Source organism: Corylus avellana, chromosome ca3, assembly GCF_901000735.1.
Source record: "Corylus avellana chromosome ca3, CavTom2PMs-1.0".
NCBI classification, from domain to species: Eukaryota; Viridiplantae; Streptophyta; class Magnoliopsida; order Fagales; family Betulaceae; genus Corylus; species Corylus avellana.
The window spans coordinates 31,872,864-31,899,671 of record NC_081543.1 but is presented as its reverse complement, the minus strand read 5'-3'; the positions used below and the strand labels follow the sequence as shown (position 1 = coordinate 31,899,671).

General features: G+C 37.0%; 3 protein-coding genes across 6 annotated transcripts; 2 read left to right on the top strand and 1 right to left on the bottom strand.

The window, feature by feature from the left end:
- Positions 1 to 251: 251 nt before the first annotated feature.
- LOC132175096 (NADH kinase) lies at positions 252 to 7,364 on the top strand. Of its 2 annotated transcripts, none has more exons than XM_059586918.1 (5): positions 252 to 481; positions 4,847 to 5,092; positions 5,238 to 5,318; positions 5,978 to 6,129; positions 6,229 to 7,364. In XM_059586918.1, the coding sequence occupies exons 1-5, from the start codon at positions 389 to 391 to the stop codon at positions 6,611 to 6,613; spliced, it is 957 nt and encodes a 318-aa protein (XP_059442901.1). In that variant the 5' UTR covers positions 252 to 388; the 3' UTR covers positions 6,614 to 7,364. The 2 variants fall into 2 exon arrangements, with proteins under 2 accessions (XP_059442901.1, XP_059442899.1); XM_059586916.1 differs by having other exon boundaries at positions 4,838 to 5,092.
- A 1,343-nt stretch (positions 7,365 to 8,707) lies between these two features.
- LOC132175852 (E3 ubiquitin-protein ligase CCNB1IP1 homolog) lies at positions 8,708 to 12,522 on the bottom strand. Of its 3 annotated transcripts, XM_059587922.1 has the most exons (11): positions 12,328 to 12,522; positions 12,108 to 12,171; positions 11,918 to 11,963; positions 11,003 to 11,126; positions 10,820 to 10,892; positions 10,396 to 10,441; positions 10,215 to 10,245; positions 9,786 to 10,041; positions 9,526 to 9,689; positions 9,093 to 9,360; positions 8,708 to 8,897 (listed from the first exon to the last, which is right to left on the bottom strand). In XM_059587922.1, exons 4-11 carry the CDS (start codon positions 11,070 to 11,072, stop codon positions 8,891 to 8,893), a joined length of 915 nt encoding a protein of 304 aa, XP_059443905.1. In that variant the 5' UTR covers positions 11,073 to 11,126; positions 11,918 to 11,963; positions 12,108 to 12,171; positions 12,328 to 12,522; the 3' UTR covers positions 8,708 to 8,890. The 3 variants fall into 3 exon arrangements, with proteins under 3 accessions (XP_059443905.1, XP_059443906.1, XP_059443907.1); XM_059587923.1 differs by having other exon boundaries at positions 9,093 to 9,330; positions 11,918 to 12,171; XM_059587924.1 differs by lacking the exon at positions 8,708 to 8,897 and having other exon boundaries at positions 9,089 to 9,330; positions 11,918 to 12,171.
- Positions 12,523 to 13,934: 1,412 nt separating this feature from the next.
- LOC132173762 (B-box zinc finger protein 22) lies at positions 13,935 to 19,154 on the top strand. Its single transcript, XM_059585359.1, has 3 exons — positions 13,935 to 14,310; positions 17,326 to 17,787; positions 18,482 to 19,154. The coding sequence occupies exons 1-3, from the start codon at positions 14,128 to 14,130 to the stop codon at positions 18,758 to 18,760; spliced, it is 924 nt and encodes a 307-aa protein (XP_059441342.1). The 5' UTR covers positions 13,935 to 14,127; the 3' UTR covers positions 18,761 to 19,154.
- The last annotated feature ends 7,654 nt before the right edge of the window (positions 19,155 to 26,808 follow it).

The following is a 26,808-nucleotide window of genomic DNA, read 5'->3' as shown; positions in this document are numbered from 1 at the left end:
ATCTCCGTGATTTAATGATAATTTGAAAAATAAAATAATTGGAGATTCACGAGAAATTGAAGAATAAACGTCTCTTAAATCTATTTCTTATTCTAAAGTATTTTTTGTCTAATTATTCTAAAGTATTAAGCCTCTGGAATGTCCAACAATACGAGAAACATTTCCATCAGTCAACTACTGCGGCGGAGGAATCAGGAGTCATGTGAAAAAACTTGAAAAGAATAAATATAAAACAATAACAAAAAGAAAAGAAAAGAGAAAAGAATTTGGCTGCATTAGCATTGCGGTAATGGTGTTGTCATGGGCTACGGCCCTTCTATTCAACCCAACTCACTGCTCCACAACACTCTAGAGAGAGCGGGAGACACAGAGAAAGAGAGAAAGAGAGATGGCGAGAAGGAGATTGTTGCTGCTGTTGAAATCGTTCGACTATTACCCAATGCGCCAATTAAACGGTCATTCTCGGATCACCAACCCCCAGGTACTACCATTTATATGCTCTGCTCCGTTTTGATCTGGTGTTCGCTGGAACGTGAATCTTTACGTGGACCCTCATACATGAACCATTTCCTCAAATGGGTTCATTTCGTTTTCCTTGTTTTTATTGTTTTGTCGTAACTATTGGTTTGGTAGTTGGCTGGGCATTCGAGTTGTTTGATAAATTGTCAAAGACGGTATTTTTGTTCAGTGCTATATGTCTATGCTTTGCTTGGAGTCCTGGAAGAATCTCATTGGAAAATTAAAACGATGAATATGAGAATGAGAAAGTGAGGAAAGAAATGAATTTAGTATTTTTGTTTCGATTTGAAGCTTACAGGAGCTTAGAAACTTGTGTGAAGCCCCCACATATGAGGCTATCCGATGTGGTTTCTTCTTATTGTTATCATTTGCCTTAACATTCATGTATTTTTCGTCTCATAAGAAGTTGATGGTTTCTAAAACCAAAGAAAGCCAAGGTTCTTTCTTCTATTTTAATATAGATGTATTCTTTTTATTTTCTAATCACGATAAGATGTAAATGTTGCTATCAAGAAAATGTAAGAAAATAAATTTAGATTTTTCATTTGAAACTGAGAAAACAAAGATCTCTATCCAATTGAGACTAGTTTTTCTAAATTTATTTGGACTTGGATTTGTTATAAAATTAAACTACATAAAATGGAAGGTTCAGATTTTTTTATTTCTGCTCCACAACCACGGTTCAGTAACACTTTTGAAGTACTTTTTGTCTTGATTTTTTTAACTTCACTACATCATATGACCTTTTACAAGTGAGATAATTTGTTATAGTGCTAAGCAATCCAATTTATTAGTTATATATTTTTTTGGTCGGACGTAGTTACTTAAATAAGGTAGAAGTTTTTGGTTGAAGTCGTACCTTTGTTTGTTTTTCCCCTTCTCTTATATTTTCGTTTGGGACTTTTATATGATTAATGATTGTGAGAACAATGTCATCTAAGGAGTGGATTTTTTTTCTTCTTTTCAAACTTTATGTTATCGCTTATTAATGGAATATTTCAATTGCAAAAAAACAACCCTTTTGACCATCTGAACAATTAGCTCAGTGACTGGAAAATATCGAATTTAAATGTTAGGGTTGCTTACTGAATCATTTTCTTGACCCTTGTACATTACGTGCACTGGATTTTATCAAATTAAATATCTACTTAAATGGCTGTAACTAAGTTCTGTGATCTGAATAAGATTTGAATTACTTTGTTCAGCTGAAAGAAGCATAATATCAAATTCTAACTGAAGGAATAAAATATTTGGATGAATTACCCCCCTCCACAACGAAGTTACCTACCCCAATCGCACCTACACCTCCAAACTGCAACTCATTGCAACTCGGACCTATAAACTACCAAAATATTTTGAGTTGCCCCCTATATCAAATATAATCATTATTTTGGATGGAAAACATTATACGTGCCACACATGCGCATGAGTCAGTTATTCTGTAAAAAATACCCTTAGTTTGAGGGATAAAATTACAAAACTATCCCTAACAAAGGGGCGGCTCCTAAGGATGGCCACAGCCAACCCCTCTGTTGGGGGGTTGCGGCCACAGCCACCTCCATCCTAGAAGGGGTCGTGGTGGCCACCCAGTCAATTAGGGGGGTTGTGACCATCTCAACCTCGATCCCCTTCCGAATGCAACATGGTGTGCTCCATTCCTGTCCAATCCATTACTGTGAAACTCCCACATTGATTCCCTAAAGGGGGTTGCGGTGGCCACCCCCCTATTAGGTAGCTTGCGGCCATTGTGACCAACGTCCCAAAGGGGGTGGCCACGACCAGCCCCACCTCACCTCAGAAGCAGTATTAGGAGCCACCTATTGATTACGGGCAGTATCATAATGTTGTCCCTCAAACTGTTAAGTCATTAGTTATCCCTAACTTTGAAATGTTAGGAAAAGATGAATTTAACTATTTAAGTAATATTCTAACACTCATCTTACATGTAGACTCAAACCTTTCCTTAATAAGTGAAACCTAACATATATAATATTTAATTGAAATGAGAGGTGAATTATAGAGATAGAGTTCGAATTTAGGACTTCTACTTTGTTACTATGTTAAACTATCACTGGCATTAAAAACTTAAGCCGATAAAAAAAGGTAAAATTTAATTACTTAGTTAATATTTTAATACAAACTAGGTGTTTTTTTTGTAGAAGGGCATCTCATGCGCATGTGACTAGTGTGTGACATTCTCTATTCAAAATGACAGCCAAATTTGACCCAAGGGAAAACTTGAAACATTTTGGTAGTTTATAGGTTTGAGTCGCAGTGAGTTGTAGTTGGGAGGTGTATGTACAAGTTGGGTAGTAGTTTGGGGGAGTAAAGTGTAATTCACCCAAAATATTTCGTGCACATGAACTAAAGAGTACAAATGTTATTCTTTCTACATACCAAGTTTCTAGAGGGAATTTTGGCATTAATTTTTAAAGAGGAGGGTTACATTAACCTTGAATAGGAGAAATATTTACTTATATCACTCACCATGATTTATAGGGAGTTTTCTTTTCTTTTAAAAGAACTGATTCCCTGTTTTCACTAAAGGCAACCACTTGAAGAAGCATTTGCCATAATTTTGATAAAAATAATCTCTTCTGTTAGAGGAGAAGTGATCACTCCGAAAGAAAAATGTTTAACATATTCTTAGAGAAGCGCTTATTTTACATCTTATTGTGCTAAAAATTAGTTACATAGGCTTTACACATGTGGACCAAACGTGAGATAGGGGCTTGGAATTCCTGTGTGGACTTGGGGCTGGATCATCACCCTTCAAATCAAACCTTTTCTTTTCTTATTTCTCCTCTTTGAGGCTGTTCTTTCTTCAGTCTGTCCTTGTCTACCTAAATCAAGTTTACGAATGGCACGTTGATGAGCAAGGGGATTTGCCTAAAATAAGAATTTAAGTGTTAGGATTGATTTGCTGATTAAAGATCTGAAAAGTGCTCAAGTCTATATTTCTTTTAGCCTTCATATATCTTTGAAGGAAATCTCATCTTATTTGAACACTTACCCATCCTTCTTAGATTTTCTCACCTATTTGCAATGTTCACAATACTCTCAAAGGGAGCCAGGAAATAGATTGGGATGTTAGACAAGGTTAAAGATCCAGAATAATTGTTTCACTTGGAAATATATCCTTTCACTGCTAGCTAGACATTTTTTTTGCTTATCCTCCATTGACTTCCACAAATTTGCTTCAGGTTTCTGCTTGAAGGGAGACCTGGCTATCTACTAATAACATTGCCTGAGAGCAGTATCATGTAATTTTGCAATTGTTTAGGCTGATATTAGTGATGGATCATGTTTATGCATGTCTAAGGGTGTGTCTGTTTGTGGGTGTTGTGTTACGTGTATATACATAAATACTTTCCAGTCTTGTAAATTTCTCGAAGTGCTTCAAGAAATAATTTGAAATAATTTTTTTTTTCTTTGGACTGCGAGGGAAAAAAGTGATATGCTCAATAAACCTGCAATTTGGAAGGTCAGGTTTTATTCCTTATAATATAGAAAGTCCTGATAAAAGCTTACTCATTTTGCTTTCAAGAAATTTCATTGAATACCCCAGCCTCTGTAGTGAAATGAAATTATCTCTCTAGAAGTCATGAATAATTCATATTGTTCTAATATTTACAAAATTAGAAGGTGAAGATGTCCTTATAATAACCATCAAGTTTAAAGCGCTCCCCACAACCCACCCATCCCAAACAAAAAAAAAAAGTTCTCCTGTCTCCTAAACAAATTCTGTCTTCAAACACTACCCGTGGCCCTTTGTTTTGGGCACTATTACTTATGGACAAATCTCACTGATAGGTCTAACACACCTAGGGGCACTTGGCCATTCTTTCTTCAAAATAAATGTGATCAAAAGACTGAAATTCTGATAAAAGCTTACTATTTTTTACGTTAAGTCCCAACAGTTTTTGATAGGTCTTGTTTCAAAAGCTTAAGATCTTTGCCTTTTCTTGTTTCTAGCTCAGATCAGACCTGTGTTTTTATTTGATTGGAGATTTATAAAAGCCCTTGTACAACTGTCTGCCTACTAGTTGAGTGAAATTTTTGCTCTGTTTCTTTTGACAGCATAGGGGAGGGGGAAGGAAAGTGTTTGGTGGCCACAGCCTAAAGGAGTGGGGTTGAGGAGGGAGGTGACGGTGGTGTGGAGGGGTTGGGAGAGGTGGAAAAGGGGCATAGGCTTGGTCCAAAAAATAGTTTATAGCATAATCTTTCAATTACCTGAATATATCTTCTCATTTCTCTCACCGTATATTCTAGTATTTTTGTCAATTTGTTTCATCATAGTAATTTAGTTCTTTTGAAGGCATTGCAGATGTTAGATTACTTGGAGAACAGGCGTAAGGTGCACATGGATGCCATAAAATATTGTCAGGAAATTCTGCAGCAAAGGCCAGTTGATTGGGAGCCCATATTCCGTAACAATCTATCACAGTCCATCCGTAACGTAGACCTGGTTATTACAGTTGGTGGTGATGGCACTCTTTTGCAGGCCAGCCATTTCATGGATGATACAGTTCCAATTCTTGGAGTGAATTCTGACCCCACACAGATTGAAGAGGTGTGTTTATTTCTGGAAAACCTGTAGAATTTGGCCTTCATGTCAATGTATTTGTTTCCGTGGTCTCTTTTTGCGATTCCTGGAATCAACTGATACCCAAGTTTTGTTTTTTTTTTTTTACCTTTGTTTATTTTTTTTGGCACAGGTGGAACAGTTCAGCAATGAGTTTGATGCTAATAGAAGCACAGGCCATCTTTGTGCAGCGTCTGTCAATAACTTTCAACAAGTAAAACTAGCTCACTACTTTGACCAAATATAATTGCTATTTCAACTCTTTCATTTAGAGTGTTTTCGAAGCAGCTTCAGCAGACAAATAAAGCTTCAATGTGTTTAGTGTTCATTTCATGTTCAATTTTTTAGTGAAAAATGAAAATAAAAATAAATGTTGATGTGATTACCAATATAACCACTCACTACTTCCGACTTGCTTCAAAGGAGGTTACTATTAGACTGAAATTACTATTCTGTTTGGTAATGTTTTTTATTTTGAATTATTTGTTAATTTTTTATTTTGAAAAGAGAAAACAAAACAGAGAAAGAAAAAGTGTGATCAAACAAAGCCATATGCCGCATTAGTCAGAATCAATCTTTCCACCTTTTCCCTTGGAAAGCTTCTTTAGACGTATTGCTGAAAATTATTGATGTTACGGTTAGAACCCTTAGATATAGAATTTTTTAACTTCTTGTTAAGATGCTTCTTGCACGTGACATGAGATTTAGGCTCTAAATCTCTGGAATCAATATATTCATAATAGAATTGCTCCTCACATTCTAGCTTTAGATTTTGGTGATAATCTACAGTGTTTTCCTGCAGAAGGCACAAATTCCATTTTATAACAGGCAAATTGCTGGCTTTGTTATATAGAGATAAATACTTTCTTTCAGGTGCTAGACGACATCCTCGCAGGTCATAAGGCTCCTTCCAAATTAACAAGGATATCAATATGTGTAAACTCAGAAGTACTGTCAACATATGCTCTTAACGATATCTTAATTGCGCATCCATGTCCAGCGGCACTTTCTCGGTTCTCATTCAAGTAAGAGTCCCATATATTACATACATAGGATTATATATGTTTCCAAATATTTGTGTGATGTATGATCCCAAAATAATGTGAAAAATTTTTTATCTGCAGAATTAAAAGAGATGACCAGTCTTTTTCCCCTTTAGTGAACTGTCGATCAAGTGGTCTGAGAGTTTCAACAGCTGCCGGTTCGACAGCTGCAATGCTCTCAGCAGGTGGATTTCAAATGCCCATTTTATCTCGGGATCTCCAATATATGGTAAGGGAACCCATTTCCCCTGGAGCAGCCTCTAGCTTGATGCATGGATTAATCAAATCTGATCAGTACATGGAGACCACATCGTTCTGTAAGGAGGGTGTTATATACATTGATGGTTCTCATATTTGCTATCCTGTCCAAAATGAGGATAGAATTGAAATATCTTCCAGGGCCCCAATTCTGGAAGTATTTTTGCCTCCCCATTTGGTATCAGAGAACAAAAGTGCAGAAAGTTGAGGCAAAATATCTTTATCAGAAAGAAATGGACATTTCTAAATAAGAGTTGAATATGCAAGACAGGAATAGTAAAGATGAGTTGGAGACGGCACTTATACAAGGGAGATTCTGTCTTGGGAAACACAAAATGTAGGTTGAGGTTGAGGTTTACCTTGCAGAAAATTGAGCTACAAGTGTGTTAGCTTCATGGGAATCCTGGATTTCTAAGAGGAATCCGGTTTAAGCATATAGACTTGGTATTTCTCCACACAGTTGGGGCCAGATCATGTATATAGTCCGCACTCTGTTAGTTTTCCTCAAGTGGAGAATGTATGGCAAGTTTTGAATAATGTTATTTAGTAGACTGAAATATGACAGCCATATAACTTGAATAACGTGGCAATAAAAATCAATTTTTGATTGTTTTTTTCTTTTACAAGTGCTGACCGAGTAACTAATATTCACTGTCATATCATCAAGTTCGTATATCAGTCTACTAAATAACATTACTCTTTGAAAAAATTGAAATCTAGACTTCCTATAGTTATTTCCATGTAAATCAAGGCTGATCTCTGTTGCGTGGCCCGGAGCTTGGAACCTCTCCACGTCATCTACCATGTCCAACATGAAAGCTCTAGTTGTTTTTAGTTTGTTTTTGCAATCTTATTTTGTTTCTGAAGGAAGATGATTGTTAGGGTTGTTAAGTTTCTATGCTCACGATGGAAGTTTTTCTTGCCTTCAATGAAAGATTTTGATGAATTTGTGTCCTCCAGATGGAAGTCCGGATGGATATCTGCCGTTGATGAAGCATGAAATGTTGCATGCATCCAATATTTATTCTTGGAATTCTTTGAGAAACCATTTTTATATCAATTAACCCCAAAAAATAAATAAACAAAAATCAAATAGGGCAACCTATTTTCCCCTGGTTCACACTTGAATGCGAAAAGATGCTATCCTGTTCATGAGCTGCCTAGCAGTGATGTGGCTGAATGATAAATATGTAACTGAATACATACTTTGATATACTTCTTACTTTTAAATACACTTCTAAACTACAAATTTAGAAATTAAGATTTGTAAATGGCACAGAATGTAGGAAATTTATAGCATGGTGGGTAACGTTGGCTGGGGACTATGATTCAAGAAGTAGATGTTACTAGTTTGAATTTTTCTTTGCTCCCTTTTCCCTCTCTTTGTGCATACGTTAAAAAAAAAAAATAAAAAAAAAAAATGAAGGAAAGTTCAGCACATTTAAGCTAATGAATATCCACAAACTAAAGATTGAGCCATGAAAGAATATATATATATATATATATATATATATATATATATATATATTTATAAACTTTTAAAAATTGGTGCTATAAGTAACCTTAGCAAAAAAAAGTTTGAATTTTTACCAAAGTTTCTCTTTGCTTACTAAATTATAACAAAATCCAATCCCATCATTAATTTGGAACTTGCGTCATAAGCACTCTATCCCCGAAGAAAAATAGGATCCCCTCAATTTTAAATAAAATAAAAAGTATTCATTTTATGGTTAAGATTTCAAATTGATGCATCTACCTCTGAATATGACGTCAATGTTAACACGTCTTTTAAAAAATTTAAATAATATAAAATCATATACATGGTTAAATGCATAAATTTTAAATCTTAAAGATCCATTCCATTCGAATGGATAGATCCTTGTCTTAGTCTTTATTTATACTCATCCTAAATTTTTTATTTTATTTTTATAAGTATACTCATCCTAAATTAATAACATTTAACTGATCCTAGCGTCTTCAGTCCTTTGTTGTATTGTATGTACGGACCTCGGCAGAAAAATAGTTCAAAAGATGTATTAATATCACCCCAATAATTCAAGTTAAAAAAAAAAAAAAAAAAAAAAAACTCTAAATTCTGTTAAAGCCATTGGCCCATTGCTTGTGGTGCCCAGGCTCCCCAAATTTTTTAATACACATGCTCTTATTCATCCCATACAGGGATTAATCAGAATATGGCCGGGTAAACTTTCAAGACAGCCTGTATTACTAGTTGGATCAGCTGATATTTCCATATATTTCTATCCTTTGTAATTAATAGTTGGCAGCTGCATCACCCAAAAAAAAAAAAAAAACTACAATAGAAAATTTATCAGGACTGACGGGTCATGGTACTTTAGCAAATTTACATCATCCTTGTTTTTTTTTCCCCCTTTTGGGTCAAAATGAGGATAAGGAAAACAAAATTTACAGAGAAAATATCCAGCATCACTAAGATCTAACAAATGGCAGGCCGTCAGCTTCAGGCCTAAAACCTGTAAAATAAAGAATTCATGAAATTTTAGAAATTAGTCCTAAAGTAAAGAGTAATGCTATTTAATAGACTGCTATACGACTGTCATACAACTTAATGATATGGAAGTTACTGTCATGTCATCCCAGTTGCATATCAGTCTACTAAGTAACATTTCTTTAAAGTAAAACTTTGTGGACTTAAGTTAGTTTGTTACGTGAACATCTGAGGGCGGTTACGAGAGAGCTGAGGCCTCTTAATTGGGGAGAGTATCAAGTTCCTTAAAGTAGTTGAGGGGTTACTAGCTCCAGTTCCAAAAACAGGGTGAGCACCAGCCCTTCTGTTCCCGGCATCCACTGGGATGGCTGCTTGTTTTGCTGGTGAGCCAACAGAGATATCAAAGGGACCGGAGTTTGAGCTATTCTGTCTTGCTGGCCACACATCTTCTCTAGGCCCTGGAGTGTCAGGAGTGAAACGCGGCCAATCTGCTAGAAATAAGTCAACTAGTTTTGGAGAGATTTAGCAAAACTAAGCTCACTCTCGTTATCACATTGAAAAACCAAACGCTCCAAACTATTATAAGAAAACTAGCAACATATGGAAAATTCCTTTCTGCCTACTGCAATGGTATTAAAAGAACAAAAGGTTACCTTTTCTGATATGATCTCTGTTATCCATCATATTAGCAGGGTTAGCGAACAAATCAGGCTCATTTCTTGTATAAAAGTTGCCCGCAGGTTGGATGGCTGAGTGTTTTGTCGACTCATACTCACTTCTCAATTGGTCATACATTTCATCTAGTTTTCTCTTCTGCCTGGTATTGGAATAATATTTTTTACCAAGGCCCAATAACCAGGTTACCTAAATATAGTGTCAACAAGGAAAAGATATGACAATAATGGAGACTGACCGGGATTTCTCAGAGAATTTTTCCTGGAGTTCCTGCTTGTCCTTGGACAAGCTCTCAATCTCTTGCTCCATCATTTGGCACCTCTTGGCCATTTTCTGGTATGCAGTATGCACCTGCTCCAGTTTTTCTGTGAACTTTTCTTGCATTGCTTCACATTTCTGCCGGCATTGAGCAACTATTCTGTTCATCTTGAACTGCATTTCCAATTCCTTTTGCCCAATGTAGAACATCACACTTCTGTATGCACTCTTCATCACTGAGTTTGTTCAAGGAAAGATCATAGCCAAAATATCCTCTCACAATATTTAACAAAACGCACAACTCAGTTACTTTAATATGAGATAGGGAATTAACATTAATGTGCCGCGTATTTTCACATTAATTATACTAGTCTGTCTCACTAAAGGGGAAATTTGATAAAAAGGATACATATCTGTGGAGACATTCCAGCCATGGCCATCTGCAACAGAATATGTTGCAAACATTAGCAAGAAGCAAGTGGTAGAGAAGGAAAGCAAGGGTAGGGAGCATGGGTGGAAATGATTGAAAAATTAAGAGGTATGAAATAGCTGTACATGGATGAAGTATTTTCGGAGATATGCTAGCTTACATTTATCGATTCATCGTTTGGATTGATATCCACCGGTTTCATCAGACTGACAAGTTGAAAATCAGAATAAGGTAAGAGGAAATGAGATTATACAGTTGCTATATGTAAGTCAGAAAGAAGACTACGTAGTCCACAAAACCCTAATGATGACCTAGTTACTTAATATCAAAAACAGGTAAAAAGGTATTGCAGCATGTTGTTGTAGTTTCCATAGAATTCCTCAAACAGGTGACTAGGGGGAAATAAATCTAGATTGGTAATGTCAAAAGATGCCCATTTCGACTAGTCAGTATCTGTTCTCCATAATGCCAAATTACAACCACATCTTCTTGTGTTCCATTCATCTATATGTACATTCCAGCACATTTAAGCAATCAACTGCTAGAAGAATATTAAGTATTCAAACCACCTCAAAAACATATACCTCTTAGAGAGCACTTGGTCACAAATGGGACATGCTCCATCATTACTGAGAATCTTGCTGGCATCATCCGGGCCTTTTTATACTGTTAAAGAAAACTTTATGCAAAAGCACCGGCAACCTTAATTTACCGAACCAAAAAGAAGAAAAAAATAAAACTGAGGCAAAATTTCTTTATGTGGATACATAAAAGGTGACCACATGTGGTGGAAATGGCTCGCCCTTCGAGTTCTCGCCAGCATGAATTGCATCTCATTTCAGCAGTTAGAAATAATCTTTAACTTCATGACATATATGGGGCTCATAGGACCTGTAAATCAAAACCATAAATCAGGGCAGAGATCTTCAAATAAATTTTAAGCCTCCTATTCTGAGTTTCGCAGGAGGGTCCACCAAGCTTTGTTGCAAAGTAAGTAAAGAAAAGCAAAAGCTTTGTCCCACAGTCTCCTACTAGAGGCGAGCTTATGTCATCTATGACTTTGATTACAAACTAGGAACAGCCATTATGACAACCAAAATAAGGTCTGCATCTGCTTAAGGGTTCATAATAGAGCCACACTCATGAATACTTTCAGTCGTTGCTGCCAGAAAGTTGACACTTAAAATGAATAGATGCAAGAGAGTATTTTTTTTAAAAAAAAAAAAAATAGTTGCAAAACATTGGGTGTGAAAAATTTTGCTATAGTAATAGAGAGTTGATTGATAAAGGACCTTACCGGTCAAAAAGTAGGTCATTGGATTTTTTTTTTTCCCCATAAGGTGCATACATTACAAATTTTAGATATAGGCCTCCCAAAGTCAGCAATAACTTCGGCAATCAGGATACAGATGGAATTGGGGCTAAAAAAATTCCACCAGAAAATACGGAAGTGGCAAATCAAGCACGCATAGATCAAGGGATTTGGAAAATTATATGCAATGGCTCTAGTCGTACCTAATTCTAAATGAATAACCTTTCTCCACTCCATAATTCTAAATCCTTCTCGCAGAGAATGCCTTTATCATTTCAAAATTTGGAAGAAAAAAAAATATTGATCTCTGTGTGGTGCCGAAATATGCAGGAAAATATACAAAAATTAAAAGAAAAAAAAAAACACTCACATTTCTCAAATGAAAAGTCGACTCAACTATGCCACAGCGCTGTATACTGTCAAATCAGGAATGTATCATTTTCTCAGCTTCCAAATGGTAAATAATCTATGTTCAGAAGTCCAAACAATTTTCCTTTCCTAAATTTCTCAGCGACCAAACGGAGGAAAATAGGATTTTACGCTTGTCATTAGAGCCATACCTAGAAACTCAACAGGAAAAAGTCCTCAACGAAACCTCAATGCCCTTGCTTCTCACAACAATTTCTGAAAATTCGGACGAAAATCGAAACCATCAGATTCATCTATTCACAGAAAAACAACAAAAAGCTCGCAAAAGAAAAATGAAGCTCAAGAACTTTCTGTAAGATAAAAAAGAGTAAAAGTTTCGAGAAGAAGCTATAAAATTTAAGCCTCTTTTACCTGGAAACTCTCTGGCAGAGATTTATTGCCAAGAAAAATAAAAAGGAACTTGAATCTTTCAGAGTTTTTTCTTTCTTCTGGTTCGTTCGGATCGAAGAGAGAGCAGAGAGGAAATGCGTGTGAATGAGCGTGAGATTCAAAACCTAGGTTACAAGATTTGGCGCCAAAAGTTCTTAATTCTTTGAGAGTGGTTGTGGAGACGAATACGAAATAGCCACAAAGGTACAACAACCGCTAGTGTTTAAAACCCAAGAGAGCAAGAATCGGAGTGAACGTACGTGTAGGAGAAAACGGGTCGGGTGGGAACCAGTTTTTCAAATGATTTGTGTTGCCAGGCCCAGGCCTAATAACGGTTTTGAGTTCAGTCCTTTTTTTTCTTTTTTCTTTTTTCTTTTTAAAGGATAATGAAAAAAAAAAAAAAAACCTCACATGCATACTAGACTATGCTAACTCAACTCAAATTGTGAATATCGATGAGAAAAAAGAGTTGAGATTATGTTTGGGCAGTTTAAATAATATAAAATATAATTAAAAATATATATTACAAAAAACAAAAACATAAAAAAAAAAAAAAAAAATTGGGTGATTTTGAACCACCCCTAGGGCCACCCCCAAGGTGTGGATTGGCCACCCCCGAAATTGATGGGGTAGATCGACCACCCCATACTTTTAGGGGTAGTCCAACCACCCCTATATATATATTGATTTTTTAATTTTTAAAATGTTGTTAATGATATTTTCTTAGTTGAGTTGAAAATTTTTGAGTTTGAATTGAGTCAAATAAAAAAAAAAAAATACTAGAAAAGTTAGAAAAAATAGGCTTCTCAAACAACCCAGGCCTTGGGAACTTTAGTGGCCTCTTATCTAAACATTGCTTTTGTTATATGGAATGATTTTTAGGAGTAGAAATTAGTATTATTGAGAATATAAAAATTGGAATGAAATAATCATTTTTATTCTTTTGTTTAGTCACAACACATGATGTTCTCACTAGAACTGATCTAAAATTTTAAAATACCCATACTCTAAAAATTATTTTTCTTACAAAAAAAAAAAAAAAATCATCACAACATGCGCCGTTGGCCACCCTAACAAAACATCAAGGGTGGTATGCTTGGGGTGGCCCGACCACCTCAGTATTCTATTAGGGTGGCTGGCCATTCCTGAGGTGGTTAGCCACCAATAAAATATTGAGAATTTTTTTTTTTAATAAATTTTGAATTTAAAAAAGAAAAAAAAGAGTTTTTTGAAAACTTTAAATCTTTTATTTTTAAGAATAGTTATTCATGAAATAATACATATTTCTAAGAATGATGTGCAAACCAAACAAATAAATAATTATTTCATAAGAATGGGGTTACAATTTTCGATCCCCAAACATTAAAAAAAATAGAGAAAACATTTTTCAAAAAAATATCCAACATAAAAATAAATGAAGCTTAAGATTCGAATTTAGTGTAGGCTAACAAGATATTTTATTAGTAGTAAATTCTTACAGCCAGAGACAGCAAAGCCGGTGTCCCACGTCACGACAGTAGCGAGAGGCGTCCACGCGTACAAAGCCCCAACGCAGCCTCAAAAAAATATCACTCATTTTTCTTCTCAAAGAATCGGTCCCCTTCTTAAACCCCCACTCGTCTCGGCTCCCCCCCATTTACCAAAGTCCAATTTTCTTGAATTTCAAATCTTCATCATTCTCAGTAATCTGGGATTCATTGAGAGAAAGAGAGAGAGAGAGAGAGAGAGAGAGAGAGGGGCAGAAAGTGGAAGGAGAAGTTTCCAAAGGTGGAAGGGGGAAGGATGAAGATACAGTGCCACGTTTGCGAGGCGGCGGAGGCGGTGGTGCTGTGCTGCGCGGACGAGGCGGCGCTGTGTTGGGCGTGCGATAAGAAGATTCACGCCGCCAACAAGCTGGCCAGCATGCACCAGAGGGTCCCTCTCTCCAGCTCCTCGTCTCAGATGCCCAAGTGTGACATCTGCCAGGTATGTATATATATATATCTAAACGACATCGGATCATTTGATTCATCTTTTGCACTGTCTTTGGTTGCTGAGAAGAAGCTAATTTGGTCTGTTTCTGAACTCGGTCTTTAGTCTGTGTTTGCTTGCTGAGAAATGGGAGTCAATTTTGAGTTTTTGTTTTGTGTGTTTGATTATATGTTTTTGGGTCCACAGGCAATGGGGAATTTGCTCCAATCGGCCTGGTATTGGTGGGTTGTGTACTATGATGGTTCGAGACAGAGGAGAACCAAAAAAAAAAAACTTTTCTCGGGGTTTAAGGTGTCCTCAAATGATAGTGAATGTGTTGTGATGTGTTTTACACCGATTGAAAAGAGGGTTTCTATGCTATTGGCTGGGAGAAATTTATGGAGTATGGGGTTTGAAATGCCTGTGCATGTGAGGCATGAAAATGTAGGTATGAGCAAACAAGGACATTAGATTTAAGATTGGAGATTATACCCCCGTGTAGTATTTTTAGGGGCTCTCTAAATGCCATTTGTTATGATGGATGCTCTTGTGTAATTCTTGTTGGAATATCAAGGAAACAGTGATGGGAGGTGATGGGCTATTGGTGTTGGAGAGAGTTCTGATTGTGTCTAAATTTTAAAAGGAAAAAAAAAAAAAAAATTATTGTGAAGAAGGGTCCAACTCAGTTGTGTTTTAGTGGACTAGAGCTGGGATATAAGGGGGGTAGTTGGCTGGCAAAGATACTAGTGGGGATTGATTTCCTCGGGTTGGGGAAAGAAAGATGGCTTATTTAAATTACAAGATCTAATTAGCTAGATTAAGCAAGATGCGGGTAGAGAAGATAAAATCTCTTAGAAAAGGTGCTTTTTGGGATTTAATGAGAGTCAAACTAGTTTTAGTATTAGAGAAGGTTGAATTCTTAAGAATAAAGGAAAGTGGATAAGATCGATGCCATTCCTTTGTCATAAATTACTATTCTAGATGTTAATAAACAGTGTGAGCTAGCTATACTTTTATATTTTATGTCATTATAAGGAGATGTATGGAAGAAAGGCAGCTTCATATTTTATGTCATTTTACGGAGATGTACGGAAGAAAGGCAGCAAATAACTGTTGAATTTGTTGGTTACTGTCCTTGATTTCTACACTTAATCATCTGGCAAATGGGCATGGAGAAGATGTCTAAGAACTAAGAGGAGCTAGCAACTTGCAAAAAGCCAAATATTCTTGAGCGTATTACTTGACATTCTAGTATGTACTGGAAGGAGCCCATGTATTGCATAATCTTTGCAATTAACCACCATGCTGCAGGATGGGAGCTTGTGTGAATCCTTTTACTTGACATTCTAGAATGTACTAAAAGGAGTGACGTAGTGGAAGACTAAGGTAACTAATCAAAGAGCAGCGTCTTTGATTCTGCAAGGAGAAGCGTCTTCATCTTCTACTCAAAAAAGATAAAAACAAGCCCGCAGGTTAAAAGAAGGATAAAACTCCGCAGAGTATTTGAGAGAAAATTCTTTGATTTGATAATAATTCAATTAGTTGCGTTTTACATAATAAGCTAGCCTATTTATAGAAGAGAAATACTTGTAGATAAAGTAAACATAATCCTAATAGTAATAGTAAACCTAATCCTAGTAACAATAGTAAACCTAATCCTAATAAGGAAAGGAAATAGTTCTAATAAAATAAAATAAAATCCTAATATAAAATTGACAATTGGTGGGAATCGTGACAATCTTTTTATTTGTACTTCCATTGTCTGAGAACGGATAAAATTCTGATCAAGCGGCGCTGCTCCGATATTATTTTTGATATTTTCTTTATTTTCATTTTTACCGAAAATAAAGATAAATATCGTCCTACATCAAGAGCCCATGTATTGCATAATCATTGCAATTAACCAACATGCCATATCTTACAAAAAAAAAAAAAAAAAAAAAAAAACGATGCCGTAGGATGGGAGCTGGCTTGAATCTTTTATTTTTGGTGGTTATATATATAGAGAGAGAGAGAGAGAGAATGGTTAAGCCTAACTACACGTTACCTCCTTGCCTTTGAAAAAGTTACACTATACCTTCTTTTTTTGATAAGTTTTTTAAAATTTTGATAAGTAGTTACACTATACCTTCTTATAATTAGGTTTAAATTAATTCATTCTGGAACCAATTAAATGATGTCCAAAACGCGAGTTAGAGGCTTGGGAGTGGTAAATGTGAAGCTGGTCTTGCTGTTATGTACACTCCACAAGGATACCACGACAATTAAGGAAGAAGGAAAAGAAAAAGATTGTGTGCAACTTAGGTGCAAAATAAATGATGACGCTGCATAATTTTTATCAATTCACCAAAATGTTCCAATTTAATTAGAACTGCAAGAAAGTTTAGTATCAATTTTTGAAAGTCAGGCAAGTCTATTATAAATTGTGAATGTTGTCATTTGTTGAAAACCCCTGTATTATTAGGTTCCTTTTTCAACTAGCTATATCGAAGCAATTTATTTTTCTTTTGTCACATCGAGTTTAGCTGAAGTTTGCTTCATTGAAATTTGTCAAGATTATGCAATGCTTATTTTGTCCATTAAAATTCACCTTTTTAGAAGCCTGGGTGAAACACCAGCAGATATTTTTATTGTAATTGCTCCTGTCAGAAGCTGCTGTTGTAAACATCTTGATTTGTAGAAAGCTAGTTCAGATGACCGATTTTTAAGATGAGCATCTGGTGAGTATCCTCTTGTATTTTTTATTTCCTGGTCTTAGCCTGTCAGTGATATCTATTTGCAGCAGCATTTTGGAAATTGTGATCTTTATTGTAGGAAACTGACATTTTTTCTTCCGTCTAGCGTTGAACTTAGGACTTTAACAATATCTTCTATTATGTGAATCCTCAATGAATATGCTCTCATGTTTTTCAAAGATTTAAATGAAAAAGACCTTACTTCCTTATCATCACTTTTTTTTCCTTTGTTTTTGTGAATTTAAAATCTACTTCTGTTGAATCAACTTCTGCTGATATTTGACTCCTGTGACAGGAGACAGTTGGGTACTTCTTTTGTCTAGAAGATCGAGCTTTACTCTGCAGAAAATGTGATGTTGCCATACATTCAGCGAATACTTATGTGTCCGCTCATCAGAGATTTTTGCTAACTGGTGTAAAAGTTGGTCTTGAACCTACTGAACATGTTGCTACCTCTTCCTCGGTGAAGTCAGATTCTGGGGAAAAAGGCCTGGGAACTAAATTTCAATCTGTGTCTAGAAGAGACTCATCATATCCATTGGCTGGTCAATACAATGAAGTATTACCCAACGATGTTGGTGGAGTTAGGGACTTTGCAGCACCAAAGGTGCCATTTGCTGGGGCCTTTGCAGCACCAAAGGTGCAATATGCTGGGGGCTCTGTGGCTGGAATTATGCCGCAATGGCCTATTGATGAATATCTTGGACTTACTGAGTTCAATCTGAATTATGGGTACTTGGACAACGGATCATCTAAGGTATGCTTGTAGCTATTCCGTGCACATTAGATTGAGTGCCATATTTTAGCATCTTACAGTATTTTCTCTCATTCTCTCTGTTGCTTTGGAAGTGAAAATTGTTTCTGCTAGGATGACCATCAACTTTTCTATATCAGACTGGTTGATGGGCAAGTGGATCTTGCTTGTAGTACATAAAACAATGAATTTTGATCCAAATTGTCCTTGTTTTTATTGGACATATGTAGATTGCATTCTGTGTTGAATCTTGCTTGCCATGAAACCTATTGTGGATTAAACAATCAAACTATAGTGATGGAGTGTAATCCCTATTTTAGTCTTTTAAAGTTAATACTTCTTGTTGGTTCGTCAGAGTGTGAGACATAAGTTGCTTATGGAAATGTCAACACAGATTATTCTCTACAACTAGGAAGGACATGGATATTGGTAGAACTCCTTTTCAAATGAGAATGTTACATGTATGTATAAATATGGACTTTGTATGTAAATATATCTTACTTCTCCTCCCATATGATTGTCAGTCTTTATGATTTTTTTCCCTTGATACTTGTTATGACAGAATAGACTTATGGTCCATATAGCTTTGTTGTGGATTTGGTTTTGAATGGCCTAGTTGTTGTTTCATCTAGGTCTAAGTGTACATCAATTATGGTCCACATATTTTCCATTTTTTATTGATGATTGAATGCACCAGGCTGATAGTGGCAAGCTTGGGGACTCTGATTCCCCAATTTTAAGAGCTGCTGAGGAAGAAGTGGATGATGATGAGTGCTTGGGTCAGGTGCCAGAGGCCTCATGGGCAGTGCCTCAGATCCCTTCACCGCCGACTGCCTCCGGGCTCTACTGGCCAAAAAACTATCAGAATTCATTGGAGGGTGCAGGTTTTGTTCCTGATATATGCTTCTCGCGTGCGGAAAACCCCCAGCATTGTCATCATAATGTTAGTATCTCAAAACGACAGAGGCAACTCTAATCCATGTCCCTAAGTTCCATAATTTGGGTGTCTTAAGGGTTTTTGGTATTCTTCTCCTCCATTAGAGTGTAATAAAGAAGTAGTTTGAAGGTTGAACTATATGTTTGTTATTTGAACTATATGTTATTTTAACTGGCCAAAAAACTATCAGAATTCATTGGAGGGTGCAGGTTTTGTTCCTGATATATGCTTCTCGCGTGCGGAAAACCCCCAGCATTGTCATCATAATGTTAGTATCTCAAAACGACAGAGGCAACTCTAATCCATGTCCCTAAGTTCCATAATTTGGGTGTCTTAAGGGTTTTTGGTATTCTTCTCCTCCATTAGAGTGTAATAAAGAAGTAGTTTGAAGGTTGAACTATATGTTTGTTATTTGAACTATATGTTATTTTAACTGTACTTCCCACTGTAACTATATATTGCTCTAATTTTCCAATTGTCTTTGGTCTTTTATTTTCAGCATGACCGTAGAAACCTCAAAAACGCAAGTGGGGTTTGTAAGCTTATGCTGGAAATTTCTTCTTCGATGATCAGGGTATTGAGGTTTATTTCTTTGGATTTGGCTTAGGTGCTGTAAAAGAATCTATAGTGTCATCTAGTTTTTCAAGGGTCCAAATTTAATTTCAACTCTATGCATATTTTGGCTAATATTTAAAAGAATAATGTTATTTAGTAAGTTGTTTTATAATTTAATGATATAATAATGTAAAAAATTAAGACAGTTAATTTTTTACTTTTGTTTTATTTTTAGAGTTACATTTTTAGTACTTAGGTTTTTATGTTCTTATTTGTTCTCACCTAGGTTTCAATTCGTATAAAATATGGTAGCTAACTTATAGGTAAATATCAATTTAGTACTTCTGTCGCCATTCAGTTAGCTAAACTAACCAACTGCCACAGGAGTAGTTTTGGCCACCCTATGTGGCCCGCTTGGAGGTGGCAGAACCACTCATAAAGCCTTTCGAGGTAGTTCGGCCATCTTCAATGGCCAAAAGGAGTGGCTGAAACCGGAAAAGGATCCTCTCAATTTTAAATTCCTTCCATTTCTTCCATTTAGTGTATTTTTTTTAAGGGTAGTGTTGTTCAAAAGTTTTAATGATGGTAGTACATTACTCTTCTAAATGCACTAAATAGAGGAAATGGTGGGGATTTGAAATGGAGAGGATCCTTTTCCGCTGAAACCACCCCCAAAGGCTATGGGGGTGGCCAAGCTACCCCTAGAGGCTATGGGAGTGGTCGAACCACTCATAGACTGGCTGCAGGGGATGGCTAAAACTACCTTCATTGCAGTCTGTTAGTTTGGCTAATAGAATGGTGATGGAGGTACTAAACTAATATTTATTCATAAGTCAGGTATCATTTGTGATATGAATTGAAATCTAAGTAAAAAATAAATAGTGAAAATCTAAAGGGTTAATAACTTTTTTGGTACTTGGGTTTTAATGTTTTTATTTTTTTTCCCCTAGGTTTTAAAACATGACAAATCTAGTATTTCAGATTTTGGAAAATATTGAATCACCACCTCCATTAATTTTCGTCAATCCTCCACTAATGGTAGTTCACGTCATCGCCACGTAATCACGTAATATCGCAACATGTGTCCACCTCAAAAAAAAAAAAAAAAAACTAAACGATAAATCCACGTCGGTATAACATTAAAGGGTTATATCGACAGTGTAGAATCATCTTCATCCGAAAAGCTTCAGATTTGTGCACCTCCTCCAAGGAGGTGCTAAGCGGTTTCAGCGGAAGAGGATTTGATTCTTTGGGTTCTTTGGAAGACTCTCTTCCCATCAAGTAATTAGTATTATTATTATTTTTTTTTTTCTTCAATTTTTGGGTACAAGCTTTTTCTTTTTGATATTTGCTGATTGAGAAAAAAGTCTGATTTTTTTTAAAAAAAATTATCTGTCTGATCTGTTGAAATAATCGAAGGGAATCTGTAATACAAAGAAAGAAAAGAAGAAGAATATGTGATTTTATAGTTTTGATTTTTGGAATTACTTACCGTTTTTCTAAAATGGGTTTTGTTAATTGGTATGCAAGACGGGATTTTCGAGCCATTTTAGTGGGAAATAAAAGTTGTTTGCTAATCTATCATATGCTTGCATAGTGAAGGATCTTGAGAAATCTGAGAACCTATTCAACAAGAGGAGGAGAATTTTGTTGTCGTCAATGAGATCTTCCTTCTATAGGGAAGATGAAGATTAAGAAGATCATCATCAACATCAACAAGGATATCCATCGTCATCATCCTCGCCTTCCTCATTATCATCATCATCATCGTCATTGGAGAAAAAGGAACATGAAGAAAGAGGTGCGTGACTTCTCCAGTCGTTGGTGTGCCATTGGAGACTCGCCGAAGTAGTCAACAGGTGAAAAAGATTAGCCTACGTGGAGAAGAGGGTGTTGATCAGCATCTAGGGGTTGCCGAAAATTTCTGCCAACGGAAAATTGTGACCTACCCAGAAAGGATAATGTCAATCAAGGTATTGGGCCTGGAAGTAACACCTGCTATGAAGTCTTGCTTTTAGAAAACGCTGTGGCCAATGTTTCGAAGTCGTTGGAGATGATTCTGCATCGGGGAAAAATGGGATAAAGGGGGAAAAATGTCGCGATATTCTGTACCGACAATCATTTAGTTTTTTTTTTTTTTAGGTGGACACGTGTCGCAATATTGCGTGATTACATGGCGATGATGTGGACTTTCATTATTGGGGGATTGACGGAAATTAACGGAGGTAGTGATTTGGTCTTTTTCAAAATATGAGGTACTAGATTTGTCATGTTTTAAAACCTAGGGAGAAAAAATAAAAACATTAAAACCCAAATACCAAAAAGGTTATTAACCCAAATCTAAATACTAAAAATGTAATTACCCAATTTTTTTATTATTACTTGGGGGTAAGTATAGTCTATAGGGGAAGAAAGAAGCGTGAGTGTGTACCGTATGTTCCTTTGTCACTTGTGGTTGGTCGTCCATAGGGGTGTAAAAAAAAACTTGGAAACTGGGAAAACGGGGAGTCGGTTTTGAAACCGGTTGGAAAACCAAGTAACCCGTTTCCGGTTTCGGTTTTTGGCACCCGGTTATAACTGGGTAATCGGATGATATATATATATATATATTGCTCCTGTCCCACAATGCTAAAAAAAATGGAACCCTCCAAGCTTGTTTTTCTATAAAAGGAAGGCATATCATCTCCTTCTCAATCCCACTCCAAGCCACTTGTTGAGCCCAAAATACAAAATTTTTGGGCCAAAATACGAATTTGTGGCCCTCCAACCCTCCAAGCTTGTTGTTAAATAGGCCCAAAATATATATATATTTTTAAAACCGGTTAACCGATTTTGAAACTGATACCAACTGGGACTGGAACCGAAATCGGGTAACCGGGTACTCGATTCTGGTTTCGGTTTTTAAAAAAGCAAAAATCAGGGACCTCGATTCCGGTTCCGGTCCCGGTTTTGGCCAATAACCAGGAACCGAAACTGAATTTTCACCCCTAGTCGTCCGGTCAAACAAGTGCGACGTAGATGGAGAAGGATCCTCTTAGAGAGGAGCCGGTCCCTTCTAAATGAAGGGCAGAATTGTAAAAAAAAATTATACAATAACAATTCCGCCCTTCTAAATGAAGGGACCGGTTCCTCTCCATTTGAATTCAACTGGAGATGATCCATTTCCGACGTGGATGCATTTCATGGCTGGTAACTCTGCAGTGCAGGCAGCCACGTGGTGAAATTGAGAGGAGGGCCATGTGTGTTTATATGCACACCAATGCATAATTCAATTTCATGTTAATATAATAAGTAGGAGGGGGCAAGGTAAGAATAAATAAAAATTAGAGCCCAATGAAATTAACTCGCTCTCTCGCCCAGAGCTCTCCCTTTTTTCCTTCATGGAAAACTCCTAGGACGTAGTCCTCTCCATCTCCCTTAACTCCATTATTCCTCTACTTTTCCTTAAACACTAACCCCCTTATCATCCTGCATCCTTCTATATCTTTCTTAAACACTACCCACTGATCATCCTGTATCTTTTCTACTTTTCCTTTTCTGAAATTCTATGGAAGACTCAATAACGTCCAAAGTTGATCTCCAAGCTCTCATTGCTGAGACTGAGGCGTTGGGATGGGAGAACTCGGATCAACTGGAAATTCATGATGGTAATCCAGCTTCTCAAGAAGGTTTTGCGTTTATTGGTAAGCTCCTAGCTCTCAAACCTCTAAATACCTATCATGTACGTCAAACTCTCTCTTCGAGTTGGAGTTTTGCAGCACCTCTTTCTATGGAGGTTTTGGCTCCAAATAAGTATCTTTTTACAGTTCCTCTTGAAAGCGATTTCACTCACATAATCAATCAAGGCCCTTGGAATGTTAGAGGATCTCTCCTACTACTTCAACCTTGGTCTCCTAATCTTGCCATAGATGAAGTAAAGCTTCTCTTATGTTCATTTTGGGTCCAAGTGCATAATCTGCCTCATCAATATATGACAACCAAAAATGCCATTAGAATTGGCAAAGGGATAGGGACCCTTCTGGAGTTGGATATTAACAAAAATATGTTAGTCTTATATGTCGACAATATATCCGTTTCAAGGTTGAAATCAACACATCCCTACCACTTGCACCGGGCTTTTATCTTTCACATTCAGGTATGGAACCTCATTGGATTGCTTTTAACTATGAAAGGTTGGATGATTATTGTGTTTCTTGTGGGCTTGTTGGACATAAGAAAGGTGTTTGTCCTGCTCCTCAAAATCTGGTTCCAGCAGAAAAGTATGCTATGTCTCTCCGAACTACTACCTATAGCAACTCAAGGTTGGTAACACCAATCCAACATGAAGACTCGGATTCAGGTTTGTCCTCTACAGCTTTTGTGGGAAACTTCTCTTGCAGTATTGAGCCTTCTTAGAATGACGCTTCTTCATGCAAGAACCATACTCAAATGGTCCCACACGTGGCTTCCAAGCAAGCTCTTTTGGCCCCTCATGTGGCTTCTACTTCAATCAATATGGTGCCACACGTGGCCTCCTATCAAGTGGGTCTTCCTTCTTCTTCATTTAATCTAGAGCCAGTACTACATGTGGAAAACCCAACCCCTTTGCTTGGCCCTCCTTCTCCCACATTGCAACACACATGGAAATATCCATCTAACACTCAATCTGTGTGCAAGCTTAAGGACAAAGGTGATGTATCTCAACTCCCTAGGACATCTGATGACTCATGTATCCAATATCCCATCATTAATGACTCTATCTGCTATCCCCCTTATTTTTATATTTATCCCCACACCGACACCCAGCTGGTTCCCTCTAGTGAAGACAAAGGTGATGTATCTCAACTCCCTAGGACATCTGATGACTCATGTATCCAATATCCCATCATTAATAACTCTATCTGCTATCCCCCTTATTTTTAGATTTATCCCCCCACCGACCCCCAGCTGGTTCCCTCTAGTGAAGACAAAGTTACAAAGTCTCATCCCCTGGTAACTAGAAACCAAACCAGCCCAAACCTCTTTAAACATTTTCTCTCCACTTAGGCTCAAAACACAAGCAACCCAAGTCTAAGTGGACCACCCCCTCATTTTCACTTGAGCCCACTTATAACTCAAACTCAATCTCTCTCCACACAGCCCACACACTTACAAACACCCAAAATCTCCTCCAGCCCTCTTTCATGTAAAATACCCTCACACACCCTTCACCCTTCACGTTTCAAACCATATAGCCTTACCCATGGAAGCTCAGTTGTCCCTTCACCACCTTCCTCCTCCCCTCCTATCCAAGTTTATTCCCCTTACTCGGCCAGCCCATCTCCTAATTCCTCATTGGATAGCTTTACTCCTACAGAAAGTGCTTGCCCAATAACCCCATCAACTCTCTCCTTTCCTTCTCCCCCAAAAAAACCTCCATACATCTCCAGCTCATCATCAAGGATCTCTTTAGCTGATTCTCCAGGCCCAGTAACCCAATCTAGAGCAAAAGGAAAATCAAAATGGGTTTATAATGAGGATGATATTCCTCTTGCTCAGCTGAAAAAGTCCCGTTGTGGGCAAAATGTCTCCATGGATACTCTCTCAAATCTGGAGATTGCAGCTCTTTCTCTTACAGAGCTTCAAAATGCTACACCTCCTAAAGGTCCTATTCAAGCTTTCATGGCCAGCCCTCATCATGGGCTTCACGGACAGATTTTAGGAAATATGCCTCAGCCATCGATGCCATTTGCTTCTGATATTTGTGCAGATTTTGCTTTGGCGGTATCCTCCCCTATTACAATTGCTGAAGATAGTTTCTCTCTAGTAGCTTCTGTGGCTGCTCCCCCGATGAATTCTTGTCGTTTTTTCAGGGCTATGAGAGGAAGACGTCGTATTTTTAATGATGTTGTGTATGATTATGAGGCGGTCTCTCTACCGTCTCAAGTTCCTGTTATTTCATCCCCTATGGACTTAGAGAGTTTGGAGGAGAGCCCGATGAGGCCTCCTCCCTATGCATGAAGTTTTTAGCTTGGAATTGCAGAGGGTTATCTCGTACCTCTGCAATTCGTAGCTTAAGGGGTAAGATTCGAAATCATTCTCCAGATATCTTTTTTTTGTCTGAAACAAAAACTCATACTTCACATGCTATTGTGGTTTTGAATAGCTTAGGTTTTTTTTTTTTGATGTCGCATGCTCCTTCCTCTGGCTTTAAAGGAGGGCTTTTGTTAGCATGGCGTCATGGTGTGGATTTAGAATGTATTTCGACTTCTGTTAATACAATAAATGCTTGGTGCTACTCTGATCCACCTGATAAACCTTAGTTACTTTCTTGTATTTATGGTCCTCCTGGAAAAAAAAAAAATATATATATATATATATATGGATTTTGGGAATCTATGTTGGATGCAGGTAAGGATTATTTTGGGCCTTGGTTGTGTATTGGTGATTTTAATATGATTATCTCAAAATCAGAAAAATATGGTGGTTGACCTTATGCCTGTTCCTCTAATGATCCATTTCATAGTTTTCTGGATTCCTTTGGTATGGTTGACCTAGGGTTCTCTGGTAATCCTTTTACCTGGTCTAATAAACAAAAAGACCATCATCTTATCAAGGAACGTCTGGATCGAGGAATAGCAAACTCTCAATGAATTCATCTATTCCCTCATTTTTCTGTGCAACATCTTCCTGCACAAATTTCTGATCATAATCCTATCATTTTGGATACATCTCCTTCGGACCTCTCTTTCCCTTGCCCTTTACAATTTGAAGAATTTTGGACCTATGATCCCTTATATGGTTCAATTATCTTCAAAGCTTGGATTACTCACTTCAATGGCTCATCTACCTTTATCTTATCCAAGAAACTCAAAGCTACCAAAATAGCTCTAAAAAATTGGAACACCAATCATTTTGGAAATATTCAAAAATAGATAGCTTCTTGTCTTTGTCAGCTTGATATTATCTAGCAGTCTCCGCCTTCTGCTTTCTCTTTTGATCAAGAAGTTTTGCTCCAAAAACATTTGGATGAACTTCTTCAGGAAGAATCTCTGTGGAGAAATAAATCCAGAGAAATTTGGCTTGCTTGTAAAGATTTGAACACGAAATTCTTCCATACTTCTACTATTATCAAAAGAAGGAGAAATGCGATTGATTTTCTAAAGCGCCCATCGGGGGATTGGATCTCAGAGAGACAAGATATTGGTAATTGTTTTACCTCTCATTTCAAGAATTTATTTTCTTCTTCTGCCCCTGTTTTAGATGAAGATCTTCTGTCCCTTTTTGACAACTGCATCACTCCTGGGGAAAACGATTCCGTTTGTGCCATTCCTTCGGAACAAGAAATCTTCTCTGTGTTATCTAGCATTGACTCTATTAAAGCTCCGGGTCCGGATGGATTCACAACCCTTTTTTATAAGTGATAAGCGCCGAATGTTGCACATTTAAGCCCCTTAACTTGCATATGTTAATTCCTTAGCATTGTTATTTGTTTTGATTTTGTTTTGTTTTTGTGTTTTAGGTCTTATTTGACAAACCATTGAAAATTGGGCATAAAAGGGCAAAAAACTGAG